General features: G+C 48.2%; 1 protein-coding gene and 1 long non-coding RNA gene across 9 annotated transcripts in view; one reads left to right on the top strand and one right to left on the bottom strand.

Moving 5' to 3' along the window:
* The window catches only part of LOC121591877, a 40,962-nt gene that overhangs the window by 2,486 nt on the left and 15,622 nt on the right, over window positions 1-22,854 (bottom strand). For all 5 annotated transcript variants that reach the window (XM_041912924.1, XM_041912923.1, XM_041912922.1 and 2 more), the window contains exon 3: window positions 48-710. In XM_041912924.1, the coding sequence (XP_041768858.1) occupies window positions 48-710 (663 nt within the window). The remainder of the gene's footprint in view (window positions 1-47; window positions 711-22,854) is intronic.
* The window catches only part of LOC121591882, a 27,456-nt gene extending 4,602 nt beyond the window's left edge, over window positions 1-22,854 (top strand). Inside the window, exons 3-4 of one of the 4 annotated variants that reach the window (XR_006004573.1) lie at window positions 21,290-21,420; window positions 22,565-22,854. This is a non-coding gene — a long non-coding RNA (uncharacterized LOC121591882). Of the gene's footprint in view, window positions 1-6,084; window positions 6,754-13,183; window positions 13,378-13,537; window positions 14,951-21,289; window positions 21,421-22,564 lie in introns of those variants that run through there. The other 3 variants (XR_006004572.1, XR_006004571.1, XR_006004570.1) reach the window with 3 other exon arrangements.

The following is a 22,854-nucleotide window of genomic DNA, read 5'->3' as shown; positions in this document are numbered from 1 at the left end:
GGGAAAATAGAGGATGGTCTCCCAAGTGGGTGCTTCGCCGTACTTACTTAGCAAATGCTCCTTGATGCGCTGCCGCTGCTGGTTCGGTACGTTGTAGCGATGCCGCAGTACGGCGGCGGGTTCCGCTCGCTCGGGCCCCCCTCCTCTCGGGCCTCCCCTTCCACCCTCTCTGCGTACGGTCGCACCAATCGACGAGCTATCACCGGACGTTGATCTGCCACGATGAGCGCGGGGCCTGTCATTGCTGGTGTCACTGTCGTCGGTGGTCGTGGCTGCCTGGTGCCTGCTGGCAGTAGCAGCAGCAGCCGGTACACCACCCCCACCACTACCACGACCGTGGGCAGCAGTGGACGGTGAGGAGGAGGATGCGGCACCACCAATCCTCTCGCCAGCTGGAACCGGTCGGTGTGCGTAGTGCGCCCAGTACGGTGGCGGTGGTTCCGGGGCCCTTATCGGTCCGCGAGATCTCGGCGGCAGAACCGGCAGCGATGGTAGATTACGTCCGCCCAGCTGCTGCTGCTGTTGCTGCTGATGTCGCCGTCGGCGTCGATCGGCTACGATGGCCGCTGCAACAACGGCCACGGAACTGCCGGCCGGCGGCGGCTGCTGCTGCTGCTCGCCCGCTACTGATGCGCCCGGTGCGGTGGTCTCGCTCGTTCCAGCCCTCGGTTGGCGGGACGTTCGGGCCGCGCTGCTACTACCGGTCGCTGCTGCACGAAAGCGGAAGGAAAACGGAAAAGGAAATGGGACACAAAACCGCCCAGTTAGTATGCTTTCGCACTCTTTCGTCCCCGGAGGGTTGAGGCTGCCCTTTTCGCTTAAGATAGTAATCGAAGGTTTGTTTTGCTTCTTTTTTTTCACAAACTGGTGGTGCCATCCCAACCGGTACCCCCGTGCATGGACCATAACTTGTCGCAAGTTATTGCTGCGGGCAACCGGTGAGAGGAGCGAATCCGTTTGGAATGGCAGATCGAAAGCTCATTCCTTCCGATAACTGCAGCCGTTTGTGCACAACCACGCTCCTGCACATGCCTTACCGTAATTCGCAATCTCACACACACACACACCGAATGATGAAGCATTCGATATTACAGATGTCAATCGATCGTACCCAATCGAGGAATATCCATGGGGTGGTAAGAGATTCTTGGTGGTCCCCGGGAAAAGATGTCTTATTATTGCCCACTTTATTTACCGTTCGCAACACCTTCAATGCATTCCGAACACTCGGTTAATACAACCTGCTCAAATATCACCCGCATGCGAACATGTGACATTGCAAAAAAAAAACCGTGACAGTAAAGTGCATGATTCACGCCGATCGTGCCACCCGATTGTCGGTTGGCTTCGAAAGATTGGCTTCGAAACCCCCCGCGGGGGCACTATGGAAAACACGACACCAACGAGTCCGTCGACGTGCTGTGCCCTCTTCATGCCCTCCTACTCTGACAGTAATTATGCGCACGATTATACACCTTAATAACCTTCATTCAGTAACTGTTTCATATCTCCCCTCCGACTGTTTTAGAAAGTTGTCACTCACACGAGCGAAAAGGGTTTGGCTGTTGGGGTGGGGGAAGATCTTCTTTCCAACCCAATCAGTGTTCATTCCACCCGACTGTGTTGGAACATGATCACTCAACCGAGGTGCTCAACAAGTGCGCCGCAATTACTCGTTATTAGCGCGCATGATAGCACGATCGTTTGGTTTGGCTTTCTTGTCCGCATGCTAATAACCTCATCATCTATAAGGGGTAACATCTATCTATAGGGTATGAGAGTAATTTGGATTCAGAGAGTGAACTGTAAACACGTGTCCTCGTCAATCGTGCGTTAAATTTGATGAACGGCGCACTCGGATGTATCTTATTACTGGAATGATACACACTTAGGGCCTTACCGATTTGAAAACTTCCAAGACTACGACCTACAGCTAATTAGTTGTCATATTTTGGGCATTAGGCACCTTGCAACAAGGACATTAAAACACAAAGACAACATTTTTGAAGTGATAAGCAACAGAAATTCGCATTATTGCAGTTGAACAACTTTCGCCTATTTTCGCTTGCCAAAGTGTACTTCAATTTTATGCTTTCGCACAGCCCGATAGCGAAGATAAAACTCCAATGCCATATCATGCCGGCAAAACTCTCACTAGCAGTATCTACCTTCAAAGCTAGCAAAGGAATAATTGGCGCCCCATAGACCGCTCCTTCCCGTTTCAAACTCTGCCACAAATTAATCTCATTATACAAAGTGTGCTGCCAGTGTGATGCACCTCCGACGTCGGTGTGTCGGTGCTATCTTAATTGGAATTCCAGCCGACTTTTACACTTTGCAATTATGTCGCTCACTTCCCCATCGCCCTTCCCAATGGCCCCATTTCGATGTGACGCTTGTGTCGATGGATGTTAGATCGCAAGAAAACGCGTTGACGTTCCTGCCGCACCAAAGCAAAAACGCGGAATTGCAAGTGTACACAATTGTTCGCATAGCTTTCGCTTTCCAGTGCGGCCCAATGAACGTCTTGGTCCCAACAATAGACGCGCACGAGGTGACGACAAGACATCCGAGGTTCCGATCGAGACAAAAGCTGACCTTTCCCACCGGGAAGGGAGTACGTTGGTTGTTGTTGTTGTTGGTGTGGTTTTAATGACGTATCGTGCCATCATAAAAACCGGGGTGGAAGCACGTGCCAGACATCACTGGTTCCCTGGTTCAATACTGCACGGGGTTTGATGAATTTCACACAAGCGCTGCCTCGATTTTCCACCCCAAAACGAGGTTCAATTTGTGGCAAATTGTCCAACATCGCCCGTACCATGTCCGCCACCATCTTCACATCTGGTGTGCGTGTCGATGCTCAATTATGCATAAATCGCACAATAACTAATTAACCTGAAAACTACATCCATTCTAGTGTGAGCGCTTGTGTCCCGACCCAAACAGTTCCGTCGAGCATTTGCGGTCGATAATTCCATCTGAGCTCTGAGCCTCCTGTCGAGCCTAGACCGTCTGCCCTGTCTGTCTGTTGGATTCCTCTCCCCCTCTATGTATGCCATCTGGCAATAAAAAGGTGCAATAGACGGCTACGGCTAGATTAAGCTCCGCCGGTTCACAGGTTCACATCTCTCGCTCGTCTCGGCTATCTCGGGACGGGACGGGATGGACCGTCGAACGGTGTCAAAGGTCGTGTACCTTTTGCCCGTGGCCGGGCCAGGCTGGTCATCGCAAGTTCTTCCCATCCGTCCAGATCTTTAGCTGCAGCATTTATCCCGATGGTTGTTTAATTGAATTCCATTATCGTGCCTTTGAACGAAGATCCCGTCCTGCACCAGTCGCCAAGGCGAAGGAGGTCGAAATTAACGGGTCTTTCGGTTTCGGTCACCGACACAGGTAGCCAAGCGAGAGGAATCAAAGTGGACCGTCTTTTCTCCCTCACGGCACCTTTTTCTTCTCGATGCCAAAAACATCCCCTCCACATGTTCTGTCTGTTCCTGGGCCTGCTTGCAATCCAATGAACTCGGTAAATTTGAATTTAATATCATCCCTCCCCGGTTCCGGTTCGGCCGGTCGGTCGGGGGTGGTATGTGCAATCACGTTTTTGCATCTCCGTTCCCAGTGAGTGCCTTATGGGTATCGGGCCTGTGGTATCGGGGTATATTGGTATCAGCTCATCTTGCTCATCCCAGTCTTTCCCCACATCCGCACAGCTGCACTTAAGGCCAATGGATGCAAATTGATGCAGTGTGTGCGACGTGTGGGACGTGATATTCACCTGTGCCTGTGCCTGTGCCGTACCGGCGTAGACATCTTCACTTTGGTAATCTTGGCAGCTAGACTGCGGTTGCAAACGTACGCTCATTAATGTGTCCATCACATGCAAAAGGGCGGGTGGCAGTGCATCAAGGAGCAACATCTGCTAGCGGGCCAGAACGACCACCGAAGCGGAGGGTTGCACTCGTCAAAACTGTCTTGCATTCCATTCGGCCTGACCGGCCTGCCTCGGTCTAGACACGGCACACGGGGGCCCGATCTCTGCTGCCCGATTCTGTGTTGTGGAAACCAGAACGCTGTTTGATTAACATTCGCCGGAGAGTGCAACGGGTGTGTGTGTTTGGACAAGTGGAACAACTTTCGCAATCGCACCGAGACAGACAGGAGGGATAGGATTAATTGTCTTGCAGCGTGTCTCATTATCGCTCAATTTGATGCAGACACGTACCGAACACCATCGATACAAGGGTTCTCACGTACATTGTTCGTGTTGGAATCAATGTCATTTGGAAACCTGCTCAATTGAGTTCAGCAATTAAAGTATGTGTTAGTTGAAACGATCCAACGCTGTGATTAGTGAATAATCCGGTTCGAAGGACCAAACTTATTACGGAACTCTTTTGGATTTGGATTGGGGGTTTCCACTAAATTTAATTGTTTAAATTAACCCTTTTAATCTTTAATCTTTAAAACGAGCAAGTAACTGAACTGCTTTTTTTTAATATTACATTACACAGCAAACCCAACATGAACAGTTTAAATACGGCAAATGCATCGCTATATTAGGTGCGCCTCCGTGGAGCCGTATCGAAACGCACCGACCTGCAACCGCAAAGCGTGTGTTGTTGTAGGTTCAAATCTATTCTATAGCCGCAGTAAACTAACTTCTTTCAACCTTAGCTAATCAGGCAGAACGAGTTAAGCAGCAAAGTATGGTTATAATTGTCCAACAGATATATCTGGAACTAATTGCACTTTTTCAATAAGCAAAAACGTACTTAAAGACTCTGCCTGTTCTGGATTCGGGTGCATGAAAATCCATCCCATTTTTAACACCCGCGCTTTAAAAGTAACCGTGTTCTCTCTCCCTCCGGCACGAATGCATTTTTCCGAGCTCACAAGCACACACACACACATAAAACATGCTCAAATGTCGATGATAGGGAACGGTTCCCGCTGCTAACAATTTTCCCCTTCGCCTGTCGCCTGTTTTGTTTTAGTGCTGTAAATATTTTAATCGTATCGCTCGCGACATTCAGCTGCACGGCCTTTTCCCTGCACACTTTCCCTTCTGCTGCAATAGCATAGCATGGGGTGGAAGGGAGGCAATAGGAAGCCCCTCACTACGTCCGCGCAAAGTAGCCGATTGCGCCGATGTCTGTTTTGCCACAGCATAACTTCCATTTCCATGCTGCAACGGTGGTTCCTGCTTACATTCCAGCAGCGATGGGGAAACGCGCATGTGTGGCACAGACAGGGGCGGTTGAGTTGCATTTTCCAAACCGCGCACACATACGATCGTACACCATCGGGCACAGGTTGTCGGCACATTGTCTGTGTAAAGTTCAGAGGTGCGCAACCGTACGGCCGAAAGCGTTCCCGGGCAGCGTAAACCATCTACTTTCATCCTCGACTTAGGCGGCGGCTTCCTCCAGAGCGTTAGGAAGCGAGAAACCGCGAGGTGAGAAAGCCTCCTTCGCAGACGATCGCAGGCAAACGGCTCGATCGCGGGGCCATCCCGCGGTTCCAGGCCCAATAAATCGCACCGACAACGAGACCGACCAATCATAAAATGCCGTATCTAATGTGCATGTTAATTTATGGAAAATCGACATTATGAAATCCGAGCCACCTCTCTCGGCAGGAGAACACGGGGGGACGGACGGAACCCGGCCTAGACAAAATACACATATATCGCTCATCGCAAACACATGTGTGTGTGTGTGCCTCCTGTGCTTTGCACCCGTTGCGTCGGAACGGGAAAAAAAACACGCCCGGTGGACACGCCGTGCTCGAGTTAAACCCTTCTCGGGCGGTTCCTTCCTTCCCATTAACACACACCGATAGTGTACAGGCGCGTGACGTCGGTCCGATTCAGGGTATACGGTGGAACCTCGTGTGTTATCTTGTGGGGGTAGGTTTTGGGGCTATGCATGATCGTCGCAAAACAAAATACGCAGGAAGAAAATGTCCGCCTCAAATACATCGGAGTGGACGCATCAGCAGCAGCAGCAGCAGCATACGGGCAACCGGTTTCTTGATGTGTGTGGGGTTGCGTTTTAATATCACTCTTTTTTCCCTCCGTAGTTAGTTTGCCCTTTGCCGTCTTGCACAAACATGCACACGCACTACAAGTACACATGCGTATGTCCATCCGCTGCCGTACTGTCTGGGCCGGAGAACTGTTTACAGTGCAACGTGTAAGTGCCTTGCGAACATACCGGCCGGTATTCCATTCTTGATCTGGAGATGATTTTGCGCACAATCGGTGAAGAAGGGGCGACGCGGCTACGGTGTGATCATCAAACCGCAAAAGGAAATTAATGCTTAATGGCCCGAAGGGGAACAAGACGTGCTGGAAGGTGGCATTTGTTGGTACATTTGTTCTAATGATGGTTGTGTGTTTTTTTTGCATTTGCTTTTTACTTTTCGAATTCGGTATAACTATGGCTTCCGATGCTGAGCGCATGACAGCATGCGAGCCTGGAGGAGGGGGGTGGATTTCACGCACAATTACATCCCCGTTGCAACGGCTTTGTAGCAATGGTGACATGACCATGTTTATCGCCCGTCCTATTTGGCTTTGGAATTGCGGATTGTCGGCATTGCTGACAAAAGCGCGCTGTACAATGTTGAAGATTCCCTTTTCTGCGCGGCAAATTTGCAAACATCCGCTCAGCTCGCCTTGTTTGTACTGTGGACGATTAGTCGTAAGCCTAGCAATGGTATTACGCATTAAAGGTGCATTTAAACGAGTGATGCGTGTGTATGTATGAAGTTAATCAAACAAAATGGTGCGATGACTAAGCCACTGGGCAGAGAAAAAAGGCACGGACATTAGCTAAATGGTGCTAAATGGAGATATAACATATAAGACCATCTAACCAAAACATGAAAGTTGATACAAGATACCAGAAACAATTTTTCTGAAATGTAATCCTTGCTTTCCAGTTTCGCAATTCAACATTATAAGGTAAACAAAATTACGGAGATTCATTTATGACTGCGGCACATTAGTTCTACTCGAATTAGAGCACTGTGTCCTGAGGGAATGTGTTGAATCTTGCCAGTATGTAAAAAGTTGTCTAAGTCCGCAGAGTTAGGCTGCTATTTCGGGATTCAATTCAATCGAATTCTCAGCGCAGTTCACACAATTCACTCGGAGTAAAGATAAGAAGTAAGAACTGGTCAGTTTTATCAGTTCTTAGAAGTGGCTGAGAACTACCCATACACATATAAGCAAGAGCGTGTAAACTATGAGGAAATCAACGTAATTTAGCGATTCAAAGGCTATGCGGGATAACGAAACAGAGAGTTGTTTGAAATTATTTAAAAAAGAACAATTTTATCAAACCTAACACTGAGTGAGATGCAAGACAGTGTGGCATGAATGAGAGTTAATCGCTCAAAAACTTTTGAATACTTCTACTTTGAGTCAATTGACTGAAAAGAGTGATCTTTTAATTTCTGAACAACGTAGATCCTAGATATTGTGAGGTGTATAAGCAATTACTGAAACTGATAACAATTTCAAACATGCTTGGGACATCTCTCGTGACGTATCACGCTTACGCAAATAATACTAACAATGTTACGTGAATATTAATACAAGAAAATGTCTTGTTTCATCGACCAAACAACGTTATCCACACAGGTGAAAACATATCTTGCCAAGCTGATCTACAACACACACACACACACACACACACACACACACACACACACGCACACACACGCACGCGCGCACACACACACACACACACACACACACACACACACACACACACACACACACACACACACACACACACACACACACAGACATTACATCACAGCTAAAGCCGACAAACTGGCGGAGATGTTCCGCATCGTCAAACCTTTCGCAAAAATTGGCCTGCGGTGTTCAAACTCATAAAAATGTATACACCGCCTCAGCATCTCCGTACGTTCCATATCGCGCTAACTCTTCTTCCCGGTTGCACGAGCTTTCGCGCCAACTAAAACAACCGTGCCAAGAATTAGATAATGCTCAAGCGCGAGGACACCACGGAAAGCACACACTGCGGCTACAAAACGCCCGCTTAAAAAAAAGGTATACACACCGCTTACAAAACCATATCTCGCGCCGATTCGCCCTCGGGCGAGAAGATGCCCAGATTAGCGACACCCGCTTACGGTGCAGGACCCACATCATCAGACGGACTACCTCCTACCTACCTACCAGAGGCTAAATATTTGCACCCACCAAACCCACCTCCCCCATGGACTCCCTTTCCTTTGCTTTCGCCAACATGCAAAGCCATCGCGTCATTCGCCCGCACTGCTCCGGGGGAATCCGAGACGGAATCTTCATCCCGAGGCTCGGTTACGCCCAGACGGTTACGGAACCTACACGCACAAACCTTACCACAGCTTCGCAAGAAATATGTGAAATTCGCGTGCCGCTTTTAAATATTTCTTTCGGAGCTTTCCGACCGGAGGGCGGAACGAACGTGTGCTTCATTTCCTTGCCAGGAAAAAATGGCCGCGCGCGCGCGCGCACACATCGACCAGTGTTTGTCCCGTATCGCCCGGAACGATCTTTTCGCCCATTCCCATTCTCGAGCGCGCGCTCGCTAGGTCTTTCGATTACGAGTTTGTGCCGTTTTTGTTAGACCTTCTCACTTCTCGGTGGGTAAATTCTGACTCCAAAGTCAAAGCCAAGTTCTGCGGATGCTGCCGGTCCGCGAGCGATGATCGCGCGCTTTTTCGTCCCGGCATTTCGTGTACACAATTTCTTCTTCTCGCTGTCCTCGCCTTTGCTGACCATGCTAATGGAACGCAACCATTCCATTCCGCTCGTTACACCTTTCTTTCGCAGAGCGAATTCATTTCGAATGGTCAACCGCCTGCGAGACGCGCGGCAGAGTGAATGATTTGTAAATAAAAGCGAAAGCAACAAACCACCACATCTCGGGTCGCAGCATCCTCATCTTCTGCCCTGCCCTGCCCGGTGGGAAAATTGACCCCAACATGCCATGCCACAAGGCTCTCGCATGGTTGCAAAACCAGTTTCCCTTTCGCTCGTTGACAACAATTCGTCGTAAATTCTGTGCTCCACTGGGACCGCTGGCGGAGCTAATTAAACCGCACGCGGCTAATTTGTGAACGCGCGTTGTTGTCATACCGAAAACCCAAGGGGGTTGTGATTTAATGTTGGGATGATTATTTTTCGGGGAGTTAAGACGCCGTAGTATACGCAGCAGCACGCAGCGTAGTTGCAACTTACTCTTAGGCACGTCGTAATGAATTAGTTTTTAAGTGTGTAGTGTTTTCTCTTCCCACCATTAAATGCCACCGTTTTGGGGATGATTGTGTTGATCAAATTTGTCACTGGGGTTTTTTTTGTGTGTGGAGAGAATAGTTTCTCAGGTTTGCTGCCTGCTGGCTGATGTCACTCTCCATTTCAAATGACATTCATAGCGTTCTTGTTAGTTCCTAATGAATCGGAACACAGATTTTTATCACACAAATTATGAGCTTCTACTCATCGTTGACCAGTCCTGCTCATCTCAGGACCTTAATAAATTACCGACAAACTACCCCGCTTGATAGCGATCTCCTCTAACTCTTCCTCATAGTGGGGTTCACATGAATGCCTGACACCACCAAACCCTATTTTCTCCCATTCTTTACACCTGTTAGTTCTCCGCCAAGTTCTATCACCACACAGTAACACACCTCAACCGTTCCCTCTCTCAATCTGGCACTGTTTTCTTCCCCTTTTTCTAAGCATTAAAAAGTAAAATCTTTCTTCGTCGCTAGAGAGTACACGCAAGCCTCTGTCTTCGATGGCCGATTTAAACGCACGTTCACACGTTGACGCTACATCCAAGGTGGAATGACCCGGCTCGCGTTGTAAAGATTCGGCCAGTTGGCTTTGCTTCGGTTCACTGCCTCACGGAAATACCACCGTGCTCATGGTTGCTCATGAAAAATGCAACATTGCTCGCTTGCTGTAAGACCGCGGTTAAGTCGATTCATTTTTAATTCCGTAAAACTTCATTTCACCAACCGACTTATTGGGCAACTTTAGCCGAGGGTTTAGCAACAACAGAGCTCAAAGATAGTTGGTTTATTTTGACACCAAACGAAACTCTTTCGCTCTACGCTTGCTCAACGTTCTGTTTCCAGCGACTGTTTGCTGCTAATATTTCCATCAACATGTTTCACAATGGTTCGTACCAAACGAGAGCCAACCACCCGTTCGAATTGCCCTATTAAAGCGAACATTATGTCGCCATTTATTGTCTGCTAAACAGTTCTAACTGTTTTGCGTTACAGATATCTGCCCGTCCGCTATTATCCGTAACAAGAAATGGCACAAATGGACGCAAAACAAACAACCCATCGTATATTAAAACGACAAGCCTAAGAACAGAAAGCATAATAGCTTGTGCGTTGTTTTAAGCATTCGTACAAACGAAAAGAACACACTAAATGGGTGCTTTTGGGAAATGAAATTTCCTAGCATTTGTTTGCATCGAAGCTCGTTAGGAGCTTTCTGGGAGGGCAGCACCAAAGACAACTCCGAAACTGAAGCGTGGGTTTGATTTATTCTTCCCCTACAGCGCTTCCCGAGGGAGCGGGGAGTAACAGCGATTGTGCAGCGATAAACAGTTGGAATTTAATGTGACAAGATAATTTATCGAACCTCATCTCAAGTTTCCGTTTTGTTTTACGTTTTGAATTAACTCATTAGTCCTCAATTCAATGGGCACGCTTTGATTTACTAATGTCAAACCAAAGACAAAGAATCGATTCCTAATCAGCTCTACAAGCAAATTCTTTGCAACGATTTCACACGCACAGATACAAATGCTCCGATCATTTGCTTACCGCTTTAAAGCCAAACCCGGCAGGGAAAAGGTTGCTCCCGTTTTGGCTTGGCTGGTCCAAACTGGTCGTCCTTGAAGATGGCACACGCAAAAAAAACACACACACACAATTTCCGACCCACAAAAAAACGACAACTGACCTTCTTTCCCCGCAGACACACGGACAATCACAATCAAAATTGACACGCTAACGACATACTTCAATTATCGATCGAGACACATCACACACGACGAACGTCGTGTCAGGCACGTCAGGCACGAACGTCGGGACCGAACCACACCGCTCGGCTTGCTGCTGGTAATATCTTCTTCACCTGTCCACGGTGCAATCATGCAGCCCCACAAAGTATGCGGCGGTACGCGCCCCCTCCCCGCGGGCGCGCTGTGCAGCGAAGCGAGTGTCAAAGCGCAACCCCCGAACCGGGCAGAACAATTTCAAACATGTCGTCGGCGGACGGGCATGCACCACTGCCCAAAAGGCAGAGATATTCACCGTTTTACGATTTCATTCATTCCGAGCGCATAGTTTGTTCGTGTTTTTTTTTTCGTTTTTTGCACACTCCACCGACACTTTGTCATTTTTTGGAATGTTTCATATTTTTTATCTTTCGCTTGTTTGTTCTTTTATCTGTGGATTGGAGTTATTTTTTACACCAAACGCATTCCGCTGCTATGTGTTGCTGTGCTTGTGGCACACTCGTTGCGTTGGACGATCGCGATGCTTCCCTGATAACGATCACACAAAGATCGCGTTTGGTTTAAATTTCAATTTTACGCTGCTTTTTATGCTGCTACTTTGCTACTGTTGTTACCTTCACTGTGTTGTGGTTCTATGCTTCTATCCACTTACAAACCCACCGGGGTGAAACTTTTAATTTTCACTCTTCCATTATGCTCCCAAATTCAAGCCGGCTGGATCTGATTGGATTTTTCTGTTTCTATCTGTCTGTCTGGGTGCGAGCGTACACACACACACACACACGTCCAACAGCCCACCCCCCCTCAAAAGCTTGACCAAACTTTACGCAACGAAACTGGACGATTCGCTCGTTTAGTGATGAAGAATGTTTGCTCGTACCGTCTAGCCTCCTAACCGCGCCACGGTCAGGCTGTGGTGCCCAACGACAGCGAAACCCATTCCATCGGCTGCCTTTTTATGTTCTATTCCCTTCCTAATGTGGTTGTGGGCATTTTCTTCTTCTTCTTATTCTTCTTTTTCTTGTATGCTCAAACTAACCGGCAGACACTACACCCGTCGAACGCGACGAGGCACCCCCAAAAATCGGCCGAACCAATTGGCAACGGGCGCGACGGCGCGATCGATCCTCGAGACTCCTCGCGCGTCGAAATTCCTTCCGAGGCCCTATGCTATAAGGCTTCCAACTGTATCGCCTCGAGCACCGTTCGAGCCGTCAAGGTCTTCTAAGAACGCGGTTTGCCCGCGCGTTTTGTTTGGCACACACACACACACGCACACACACCAAGGCTCGATCGCAGAAGAATTTTGATATCCCTTTTTGTCCAAACGGCACAAAGAAATTCAAGGAAGATGCGAACGAAATTGTATCTTGTTGGAAATTATTGGAATTTGTATTTTTTTTCTTTCTCTACTCTTTCCACTCACTTTCGATCCCTGTTTTTCGATTGTTTGGCTACATTTTTTTGTGTTTAATTTCTTGTCACACTTGTCAATTGTTTGGAACTAACAAATTAATCAAAAGACTTAAACGCTGGGTAAAGAAACGAACCTCGCTTAAACTAACCGATCACGCAGCATCAAAGGCATTGCTTGAGCACTGGCACTACCGTGTATCCTTAAACTTCCAGCACACACCAAAAACAAAACCTCACAACCAACACTCGCGGTTGAACACTCGCGACGCAACCTTTTTGCGTAAGCTCCGGCGGACGGGACGGGTTTTTGTGCTCCGAGATCTCCGTCACACAGTGCAATCCACCCGCTACAGCGCTTTGCCACAAACTGACTTCGGGTTGGGCTTCATTTCACTGATCTGCCTCCGTCGCACCGGTCGCCGAGGATGACGACGACGACGATGACTACAGCGACGCGGGCCGTCCCGCGTTCCCGGGGCCCTGTCCGCTGTTGGCTGTATCCGATTACACCTGAGGTTTTGTTCGTTCGTTCCATTTCATCTCTCCCGGCATGCTGTGCACTCTCATCCCAAAACACGCGCGGCCTTCGTGTGTTATCTCGCGCGTGCTTCATCCGACCCGGAATCCGAATGGATGCTGCTGTGCTCTCCGTGCCGCACGGGAGAGCATTGCTCTCTTTCGCTTCGTGCTCTTAGTAGCGAGAGCATAGCAACATAAACGTGGTACCGTGCCGTCACAGTGCAGAAAGAAACGGCCGATTATTTGGAATGAGGCGATGAACCGAGAGAGCGAAACGATTCGAAGAGCATCGCGTTATGCTGCTGTCAACAAAGCAGCGGGCGGGCCAGCAGCCACACGGACAGCGCTGCAAAAGGATTCACGCTTTGAGGTAACGTTTGATAGTTGGTCAAACATAACTTATTGATTGCATAATTTTTACGGAAAATTTCTACTCTATTTTAAAGCTTTAAAGCTTTTCTTCCTTAAAAGTGAATAATGTTTGCCACTTTTTTGATTATTTCATCTCTTGATTGTCTTCTTTCAACCAGAATCCATCTGTTGCTAGACCGCATCAAACACAACGGCCACTCGTTCAACATCCAACCAGCTCTGCTGTCTAGAGTCGGTCGACTCTAGTCAAAGTGTATGCAATGAGCGCTGCCGGTATCTACGTCACTCGATCTGTCGCATTTCATGTCAACGCCGGTACGGCAGCATAACAGTGAGGAGTGAAACGAAACCCGGGCCATAGGCAAACGCTCCCGCAGCAGCATAACAGCCTTACCCTCAACCGCCTCCGGACTACGGCAACTAAAACAAAAGATTAAACCCGATTCTGCCCGATGATTCGGTGTAGCCTGTCCACCTTTAATCCGGGTGGATCGTTCACCGTGGCGTGGCTATTTCGTAAGCCAAGAAAGCCAACCTTCGATACAGTTGGGAGAGATGGGCAGGCCAAAAAAAAGGGTGTCTAGCGTGTGCTCTCTCCTCGCTGCTTGTGCGTCCGCGCTGCTAGAAAAATGAAATCGAAACAACAAACGAAAACAATCTTCACGCGCGCCACCCAAGCCCAGCCTCTTCCAACAGCGCAACTGTGTGTCCACCTTTGGTGTCCCATCTGTGAGGTTCTTTTTTTGGACGTCTTTCTTTCACTCTCGTCCTCTCGTGCCTTTTTTGTTTTGTGCTTGCTCATCCAATTCTGATGAGATTAGATTTTTTTAACCCCTTTACGCACCCTATTCTACCGTGCCGAGACGGTCGGCTGGCTCAACTTCGATTCGATCGACGAACATTTTTCTCCCTGGCCTTTCGAAGCTTGGCAAAAGCATTCGTTGGTGTATGTGTGTGTGTGTGTATGTATCGCGGATCTAACGATCATCTCCCGTGCTTGACAAACCACACCACTGAAACAATCTCGGCCGGGGGGTAGCAGGGCACCAAAGCACTGGCTGGTAGGCTGTAACGCGCCAAATTACACGCTCGTGATGGTGGTGAATTTATTTAGATTAGCTTCCATTTTCGGCCATACGCGTACATATTGGATGCGCATTACAACACACACACACATATACACACACACCAGCACACGAATAAGGGCTAAAGGAAGGCAACAGACAAACGAAAGCAACACGTGCCCGTGTGTTGTTTCTGTGCTTCTCGCGTGCGTTTGTTTAGAAGAAGGGTCTTAATTCCTGCCTGATTAAGATAGAACCGCCGCTTCACCGCGGTCTGCAAAAGAGGGGAGGGAGTAAAGGGGGGTTTCAAGTGACGAATGTTGATTTGTTGTACACCCCTTTCCCGCCCTTAGTCGGGTGGTTGGGTGAAGAAAAAATCGTTTTTCTCCTCCCATCGCAGTGGCGTACAGCTTCTCGTTAAGGGTCTTCTGGGGCCGCTGTAGCTTATCGCGAAGAAGCAAAAACACAGAACCAAAAAAAATATATATAGGAGGCAATATTTCAGTACTATTTTCTCTATTTTCACCCCTCCTTCTGTTCCTTCCCCTGCCCGAGTAATTTATCCTGAACCGTTTTGTTGCCTACGGTTCCACCGGTTGCGCTGTTCGTCTCTTGTGCTCCAGACAAGTCTTTCGACCGATCGAAGCAACAACAACAACACGCTCGCTGTAATTTACACATCGCCGCATTCGTGTGCAACTTGACCGTTTGATCGATCGAATGCGGTTGCCACAAATGGGTGGGGTGGGAGGTAGCACACAACATTGCATTTGCTGACATTGCTCTGCCTTGTTCAAATAAACTCCATAAATTATATCAATCGCGGCACAGAATCGTCGCACGTCGCTGATGGATGGACGTGAAATGATGAGCATCTCCTGGCACCGATACCTCTTGCCAGCGCTGCCGCTGCTGCACATGTTTGTGAAGGTGGTTCAAAAGCCTCCGAGCAAAAAGGAAGCACAAAAACAACCAATCTCAATCGAGAAAAAGGCGAATAAAAGCACACACACACCCAATGCATCTCTCCCAGGTGGTGGTGATGCTGTAGCGCAAAGGCAAGTGTCAAGATTCCGAACGGGCGATAAACTAAATCATGTTTGCCTGCCATATCATCCCCACCGCAACCGATACGCTTCCCCATACTGTGGTTCCCGCACCGCCTGGACACCATTGTCGTTTGACACATGTTTTCCGCCTTTCAATGCTACCGCGGTTGATCCAGGCTGCTTGGCGGGGGAGAGTTTGTGGGGCGTTTCGGGGGGGGGGGGGGGTACAATCGCGTAGGAAATGCGTTGGCGAATGGCTCCGCTTACCCATTTCTGGCAATGTGCGCGCGCGCGCTCGCGTCCTGCTTTGCCGCAGCAGCAAGACGGCTGGGTTGTTAGTGTGCGTGCGTGCGCTATTTCTCGTTTGGGTGGTACGAGCGTGTGCGCGCGCGCCGTCGTCAATTAATTTATTCGTTTGCTTAATTTAAACGTAATTAATTGTAGCATAAGCCTGCTGGTGCAAAAGCGATGATTCCGTTTGAATCGAGCGAACCGCAAACCGAACCTTCGTTTGTGGTTGGAAGAGGTGAGCGCGCTTCTTCTCGCTTCGTTCGCTTCGCTTCGATCGTCCGCAGGTCCCAAGCGGGGAAGCTGGTACCGTAAATGGACGACAGGCGGAGGGAGGAGAAACATACACGCATTACATCACTCGCACACACACACACACGGTGGGGGTAAGGCATTACATTCCGATGCTGGCGCAAACAACCCTATTCGGGTGCGTGTGTTCCTTGGGCTGGGAGAGATCGGTATCGGAGGTATGGTGTCACTGATCTTATCGGATCGCTTGTAGTGATTTACACCTGGGAACAACTATTTGCTTCTTCGACGTGCTGCACGTCCCATTGCACAGGTTTCTAATGTGCCAATGCAATAACATGTGCCACTGAAAGAGATGTTATTGCATGTTTTAAAGTAATTTATGTGTGGCAGATCTGCTTATATCACCTCTTTTGATTTAATATTATTCAAGATATTGGAATTGATGTCTCATTAAAATTGCAACAAAACAAACCTTCAATTTCAATTCCTGCTTTCCTTTTCAATTCTGAGAACAAGTTTGACCTTCAACACCAGTATTCGATCCTCAAACACACACACACTCAGACATTCCCTGAAGTTACCAAAAATAAACCGCCAACCCACAACCACTTGGCTGTTCGTTCTCAACGCTTTCCACTGTCACTTTCAGACAACTTTTCACACATACACACCCCATCTGTCCAAAAAAAAAAAAACGCCCCTACGAGGCCTTTGACATTGCGCTCCACATCCGACATTGACGTTTCATCCGTTGACTTTAATCCGCTGCAAAAGTCCGTTTTCTGTTTCAATTCGTCTTCTTTTGCTCCCTTCGTTTGAGAACCGTTTCGATTGCGTCATAAACAAATCGTTTCCCCGCGCTTTCCTTTCCACAGCTACGAACGGATTCTCCATCCAACTTTTTTTATGGCGCGTTCCTTCCTTCCCGCATCGCAAACTGGAAGCGATCGCTGGAGTGAGCTAATCTCAAAGCTTGTCGCCTTTTGGATCATTGAAGCAACAACAGCAACAACAAAAAAAGAACATGACCGAACATATCCCCGTCCAGCTATCGCACCTCACATTTGTTCTTAATTTTCTTCCCTTCCCCCCCCCCCCTACCCCTTGGGTGGAGAGATTCGATCGATCGCTTGCGGATCGCTCCGATCCGATTGATGATCGCCCGTGACAGGGCAAATTCTTGTCCCCTTCTCTCCCATTCCTGCACGGAGTCAATCTTTGCCTCGCAAGTAAAAACCCGCCCGCTGGTCTAGGAATGTGATGGAAAGAACAATAAAAAAAACTGGTAAAAAAAAACATATTACCTTTAAAAAAAACCCTAACCCGTTGCTCCTCCGGTACACGACACGCTACAGGGTTTAAGGGTTGATACCGTCGGCAAAACGCTTCCAGTATTGGGCACGGTTGGGAAACGGATTAGCACAATAATCATAATAATTTAATCAACCATTAAGATGCGTCTGATTGCCATCGATACCGGCTGCTGAGCAGTCGGGGAGGAAATGTTCACACATCAATCTGCCGTGTGCCTTGGCGAGCATAAAATCCCGCCCGCGAGCGATTATGATATCCGGTACGATGACTTGTCGCTTTGTTTTCACTCTCTGTTACTTCAGAAGTCTGTTTCAAAGCGTGCGCTTTGCTACTGTTGACGCGTATCGTTCGTTGCCCATTCGGGTTTTTTTTTATGGATTTATTGCATTTACAACGATAAATCAGCAGCAGCAGCTGCTGCTGCTACTGGCAACGCAGCACGGTGGAGTTTCGCTCAAGCTTTTGATTGAATATTTTCGCATACAACTTGTTTTGCCTCATCGTTCGGCTTGGCCAGCTTGCAGGAGTAATTAAATCAATAAAACTAAACTTCTTTATATGAGTTTTGGTTTTTTTTCTAACGAGAAAAAGGAAAGGAATTGTTTACCACATCTCCTCGTTCGCTAACGAGTCTAATTCTCGGTGCAGAATGCGTGAGTCATGCAGTCCGTGATAGCACTCTTTTGCTCTTTTTGCCAGCAAAATGTTCGGGGCATGAAGTTGGGTGATTAAAACCTCGCAAACCAAAGTATGAAATTCCATCATTTTCCCCCTAAAAAACAAAACAAAAAAATAACGCCTTAATTCCCGCCCCATTCCCACGGATCAGCCTGCATATATCCCACTCGTTACACTAATTTGCCGCTGTGTTTTAGCGAATGCCACAAGGCAACGGTACGGTACGGGACCCGCCGACACAGAAGAGGCCAAAACACGTTTCGTTTCTCATGAGTTTTCATAATTCCCCCAAGGGGCGTAATAGCTGGCGGCGGCGGCGGCACCGGCGACGTTTCTTCATACAAGCGCTGCTTCAAGAAGCATCAAGCATGGTTTTACTCACACGCATAAAAGGATTCGTTTTGTGCTGCAGCCATCGGTTAAAATTCCAATCGTCCGTTATACATGCCTGTGTAGAGAGATGGTACGGGCCGGTCTGGTGGTACAGTCGTCAACTCGTACGGCTTTAACTACATGTCCGGTCATGGGTTCAATCCCCGAATGGAGGACCGTGCCTGTTATGGGTTATCAAAAAGTCATTGAAAGCCAAGCCAAGTATTTGAGTGCCACAGGCAGGTCTTGACTAACAATGGTTGTTGTGCCAAAGAAGAAGAAGAAGAAGAAGAAGAAGAAGAAGAAGAAGAAGAGATGACTCGGTAATAAATAAAATAAAGAACCAAGCATCAGGGTACTCAAAAAAAGCAGCAGCAAATAGAAGGAAACCATCTTGAGAGGATGGCGTTGTCAGAGAAAATTTTGGAGGCACATCTTCTTCATATAACACATCTATTTTTTAAATCACAATTTTGTGTCACAAGATATTCCAAACACATTGTATAGGCTTTTCCATTAATGGTTTCACACATTGTCGTCTCTAGCAACATGGAGGTACGCATAACTCAACCAACTCAATCTACTTTATTACATAGCTTTAACTAAATGTTGTAATAGCCTAAAAAGTGTGAAATTTTGTACAGTCGGGTTCCCCCTGAGTTACGCGACACTCGAGTTACGCGAATTCGAGATACGGGAATTTTTAGCTTTGACACTTCATACGTCAAATTGGTACAATTTCCTCCAACAATTAATATTATTCCGTAATAACGTAATATTCCACTTACACCAAAATCCGAGTCACGCAAATGTCCCTGGACCGCATTATTTGCTGAAATTTGGTGAAAAACTGTAACCCCAAATCATAGAAATTAGTATAAACGAAAATTTCGTCTGACGTTAGTAATTTATGATTTCAAGTGATATCTTTGCCTGATTGGTCATATCTTTTTTTATGGAATCCAATAGCAGTATCCAGTCCAATCAGTAGTAGTGCCGTATCATGTGAAAATCCCTATCGTATGTGTTGCAGAGACTCAAAATAATTAAGCTTAAACCCTGTTAAGACGATACCATGATAAGGAACGCAATTCCTTCTTGCACGTGTACGCTATCGTGCAACAGAAAGATGCCCTCTCTTGCTCCTTTCTTTTCTTCGCTCACCAAATCAACCCAAACTAACCGAGCTTTATGGTTTCCAGAGTGCATGTTTGCCAACAACTGAGGCAGCCGCATCGCTCCCATCCCATCGAAGGGCCAGCGCAAGGCAGCACCCAGCACTGCACAGCCCCGGCAGCCGCCCGGTACCGCTGCGTGCACAGTACCACCGGCAAAGTCCACACGACATCGCACGGGGGCAGCGGCGCGCGATAGCGCAAGATTACGAACGCGGAAAAGCGGACCATCTCCGCGCCCGGGCAGGAGGAAAATATTATACACTCTATCGAATTTAATAGCCCGATCGTGATATGCGTGACTTTGGCCGTGGCAGCCGGTCATCATCATCAACCAGGCAGCCGCAGCAAGGGTGGCAAGCGGAGGGCAAGTTCATCCTTTCGTCAGCGGACACTGGCAGCGCTACGAGGCAGAACAGGGGGACGCGCTCCAGAACGTGCAGCTCAAACGTCAACGATCTGCCACAATGGAGCGCACACCGGATGGCGCACTGCACTGGCAACAACAGCAATAGCAACAACAACAGCAACTCCAGCTTCCCAGGAGAGAAGGTCCGGCTGCAGACAAACCGGGAAGCTGGCGGCGCACAACGCACCCTTTCGCCCCTAGAACACGGTTGGGAAGGAAAAATTAGGGGCCCATCCTGAGACAAGCAATTCCCGCCGCCCGGAAGATAACACGAATTGACCGCACGACCTTCTGTGTTTTTGCCCCCGCACTCTCTCTCTCTCTTTTTTTCTCCTTCCAACCACTCCTTCCACACCTTCTTGAGACGCGGGTAATGATGATCTGAATCCGCATCACACACATATCTCCGAATGGCACTTGCGAATGGTGTGCCGCTCCTTCCGTCCCTCCGCGTGCAAATGATACTGCCGCAACGGAACGGCCGCAATCAGTCGCAAGTCGCCCCAGCGATCACCCGCATAACATCGTGCACCAGAGGCTTCCCCTCACTGCCTCCTCCCACTTTTTTACCGTACAAGGGGTGATCGGAAGGGATTCCCTTTTTCTACCGACAATGTAAGTAGCACGGCCATGGACAGGGATGGGGCACAGCAGCAAAAAAAAAGGTCGTGTAGTCGCCAACCAGCCAGCCAGCCAGAGTGCAGCGCGCAAACACGTCCATCGCCCCGACACAAGCACACACACCCTGTCAGTGTGTCTATCCCGTGTTTGTTCGTTCGCGCATCGTTCGTGACGGCGGCCCAAAACGGAACGGCCGATGCGAACAGCAAACGGTGGTACCGCTCGTTTTGCAACCGTTTTGCATAATTTCCTTGCCTGTCCCAAAAATGGAACCCGGTCGGGCCGGGGCAGGGCAGGGCAGGGAGGAACGACGAGAGCGACGTAAACGGTTCGGGTGATGTGCGACGCAAGAGGAACCTTTGCGGACAGGGAGGATGATAATGATTCTACCACGGGACGCTTATCCACACAGGCACACACACACACACTGCGGGACAAATCCCGGTGGCGATGGCAATGGATTTCAACGCCCCACAAGCGACTAACTCCGCTTTTTTGTTGTTGGCCAAATGGGGAGCGTAACAGTAGCGGTAGAACGAAGCAAATAACACACACACACACGCGCGGGCAGACATAACGACCAAGATCCGCAAAAAAACACTGATTCCGGCGCACACGTATAATCAACTCGTGTTTGTTGTCTGATTCGCTTTTTTTTCTTTTTTTTTCGTTCATCTCTTTTAAGATTTTGGAGGAAATGTAGTAATACTGGTAGCCAGGTTCGCCATCCGTCCGCAAACGTGTTATCAATTTCCCGCACTTAATAATGCGCTGCCGGGAAGATTGATCGCTCGAAAACAAGCGCAAATCCAGGGGGTAAGCAAAAATTCTTCGCAGAAGAATCATTTTTAGTCAGTTTTTTTAATGTTGGATGGTTTTCTTGTTGTTTTGCATCCAACGTAGAACTAGACAATCTGCCACACCCCCCCCCCCCCCCCCCATTCGGTCTTTTTCTATGTATTACCTTGTAAGGGATAACACCGCCTAGCCCTTTTCGTCCCCTAGTCTCCGCTCGGCTTGGGCAGCATTTGCGCGTCTGCATCACTGATTCGATTGCAGTTCACTCTCCGCCGGAGATAAACGTTGTTGGCAGGCAAATTACGGCCACCATCACGCGCTGGATTAAACTAAAAAGCGTATCGCTAACCTTTTAACATTGTAGCAAAGTGCTCTGTGCACCAGAAACGCTCCAAAGCTCCAAACTTTTACACATTTTGTACCACACCACCTTTGCGCTGGCTACACCAGAACGCCAGAAAGCAAAGCGTTTTATAGTTTATTTACACGAACAAAATGAGCGACGTTTTGTTTTATGTATGCCATTTTATGCATGGGAGTTTAAATGAATAAATATGATCTATAAATTACTCAACACCGCGCTATCCCCCTTTCGCCCAGCAGCGAATCTTCCTTTGCTCGCTCGATCGTGCATGGATCGTGGGTTTAGTTTGGTTCGTTTCAGTTTTTTTTTAAAGTGTCACCTACAAAAATCACAACAAAAAAACAACATCGAAATGTGTTCAGTTTCTCACCAACCCCCCCTGGACGCTCCTAGTGGGGGTAGGAAAAGCATTCAAGGGGGGAAGCCCATTTTATGAATGGTAATAAAAAAATCACCCATAAATTGATACTGTCCCGCTGACGGGCCGACGACGAATGCGCCAGCATCAAATGCCGCCGCAGCACCTGAAAACGCTCCATCGGGTGGACCAAAAAAGTACAGTAATCTCCACACCCTCGCGCACACACACGCAAAGGAAAATCTGTTGGCCTTTTTTTCACGATCGCATCGCGCTTTGGTCGATCGCTTTTTTGATCACTTTTTAATTGCCCCATAAAAGCAATCGAATCGTCCTGTGTGTGTGTGTGCGTTTGAGAGAGATTGTTTTGCAACGGGTGAAATTTCCGTGCTTCTTCTGGACGATATCGAATGATAATCTTTCCATCTTCTCCCTTTCAGTAAACGCAGTGAAGAGATTCTTTTTGCGCGTCAAAGAAACAACAGCCGCGACAGTCTAAAACTCCGCTCGTTGGCGATTAAATTGCTGCCCAAAAGACTTGTCTTTTTATTACCCTTATCACACCGGAGCCACCATACCACCGCACAGCGTTCCGGGTGAGCGATGCGTGACTGCACATCAATATCTTTGGGTCCGGTTTTGGGAAGCAGCGGAAGCAGCCGGGCAATAATGTGCGTAAATGAATAATAAAAGTAAATTTAACTTTAATTCAGAAGTGCACATTTGCTTG

Source organism: Anopheles merus, chromosome 2L (assembly GCF_017562075.2).
Source record: "Anopheles merus strain MAF chromosome 2L, AmerM5.1, whole genome shotgun sequence".
Classification (NCBI taxonomy): Eukaryota; Metazoa; Arthropoda; class Insecta; order Diptera; family Culicidae; genus Anopheles; species Anopheles merus.
The sequence above is the reverse complement of the archived record's forward strand: the minus strand, read 5'-3'. Positions and strand labels throughout refer to the sequence as shown.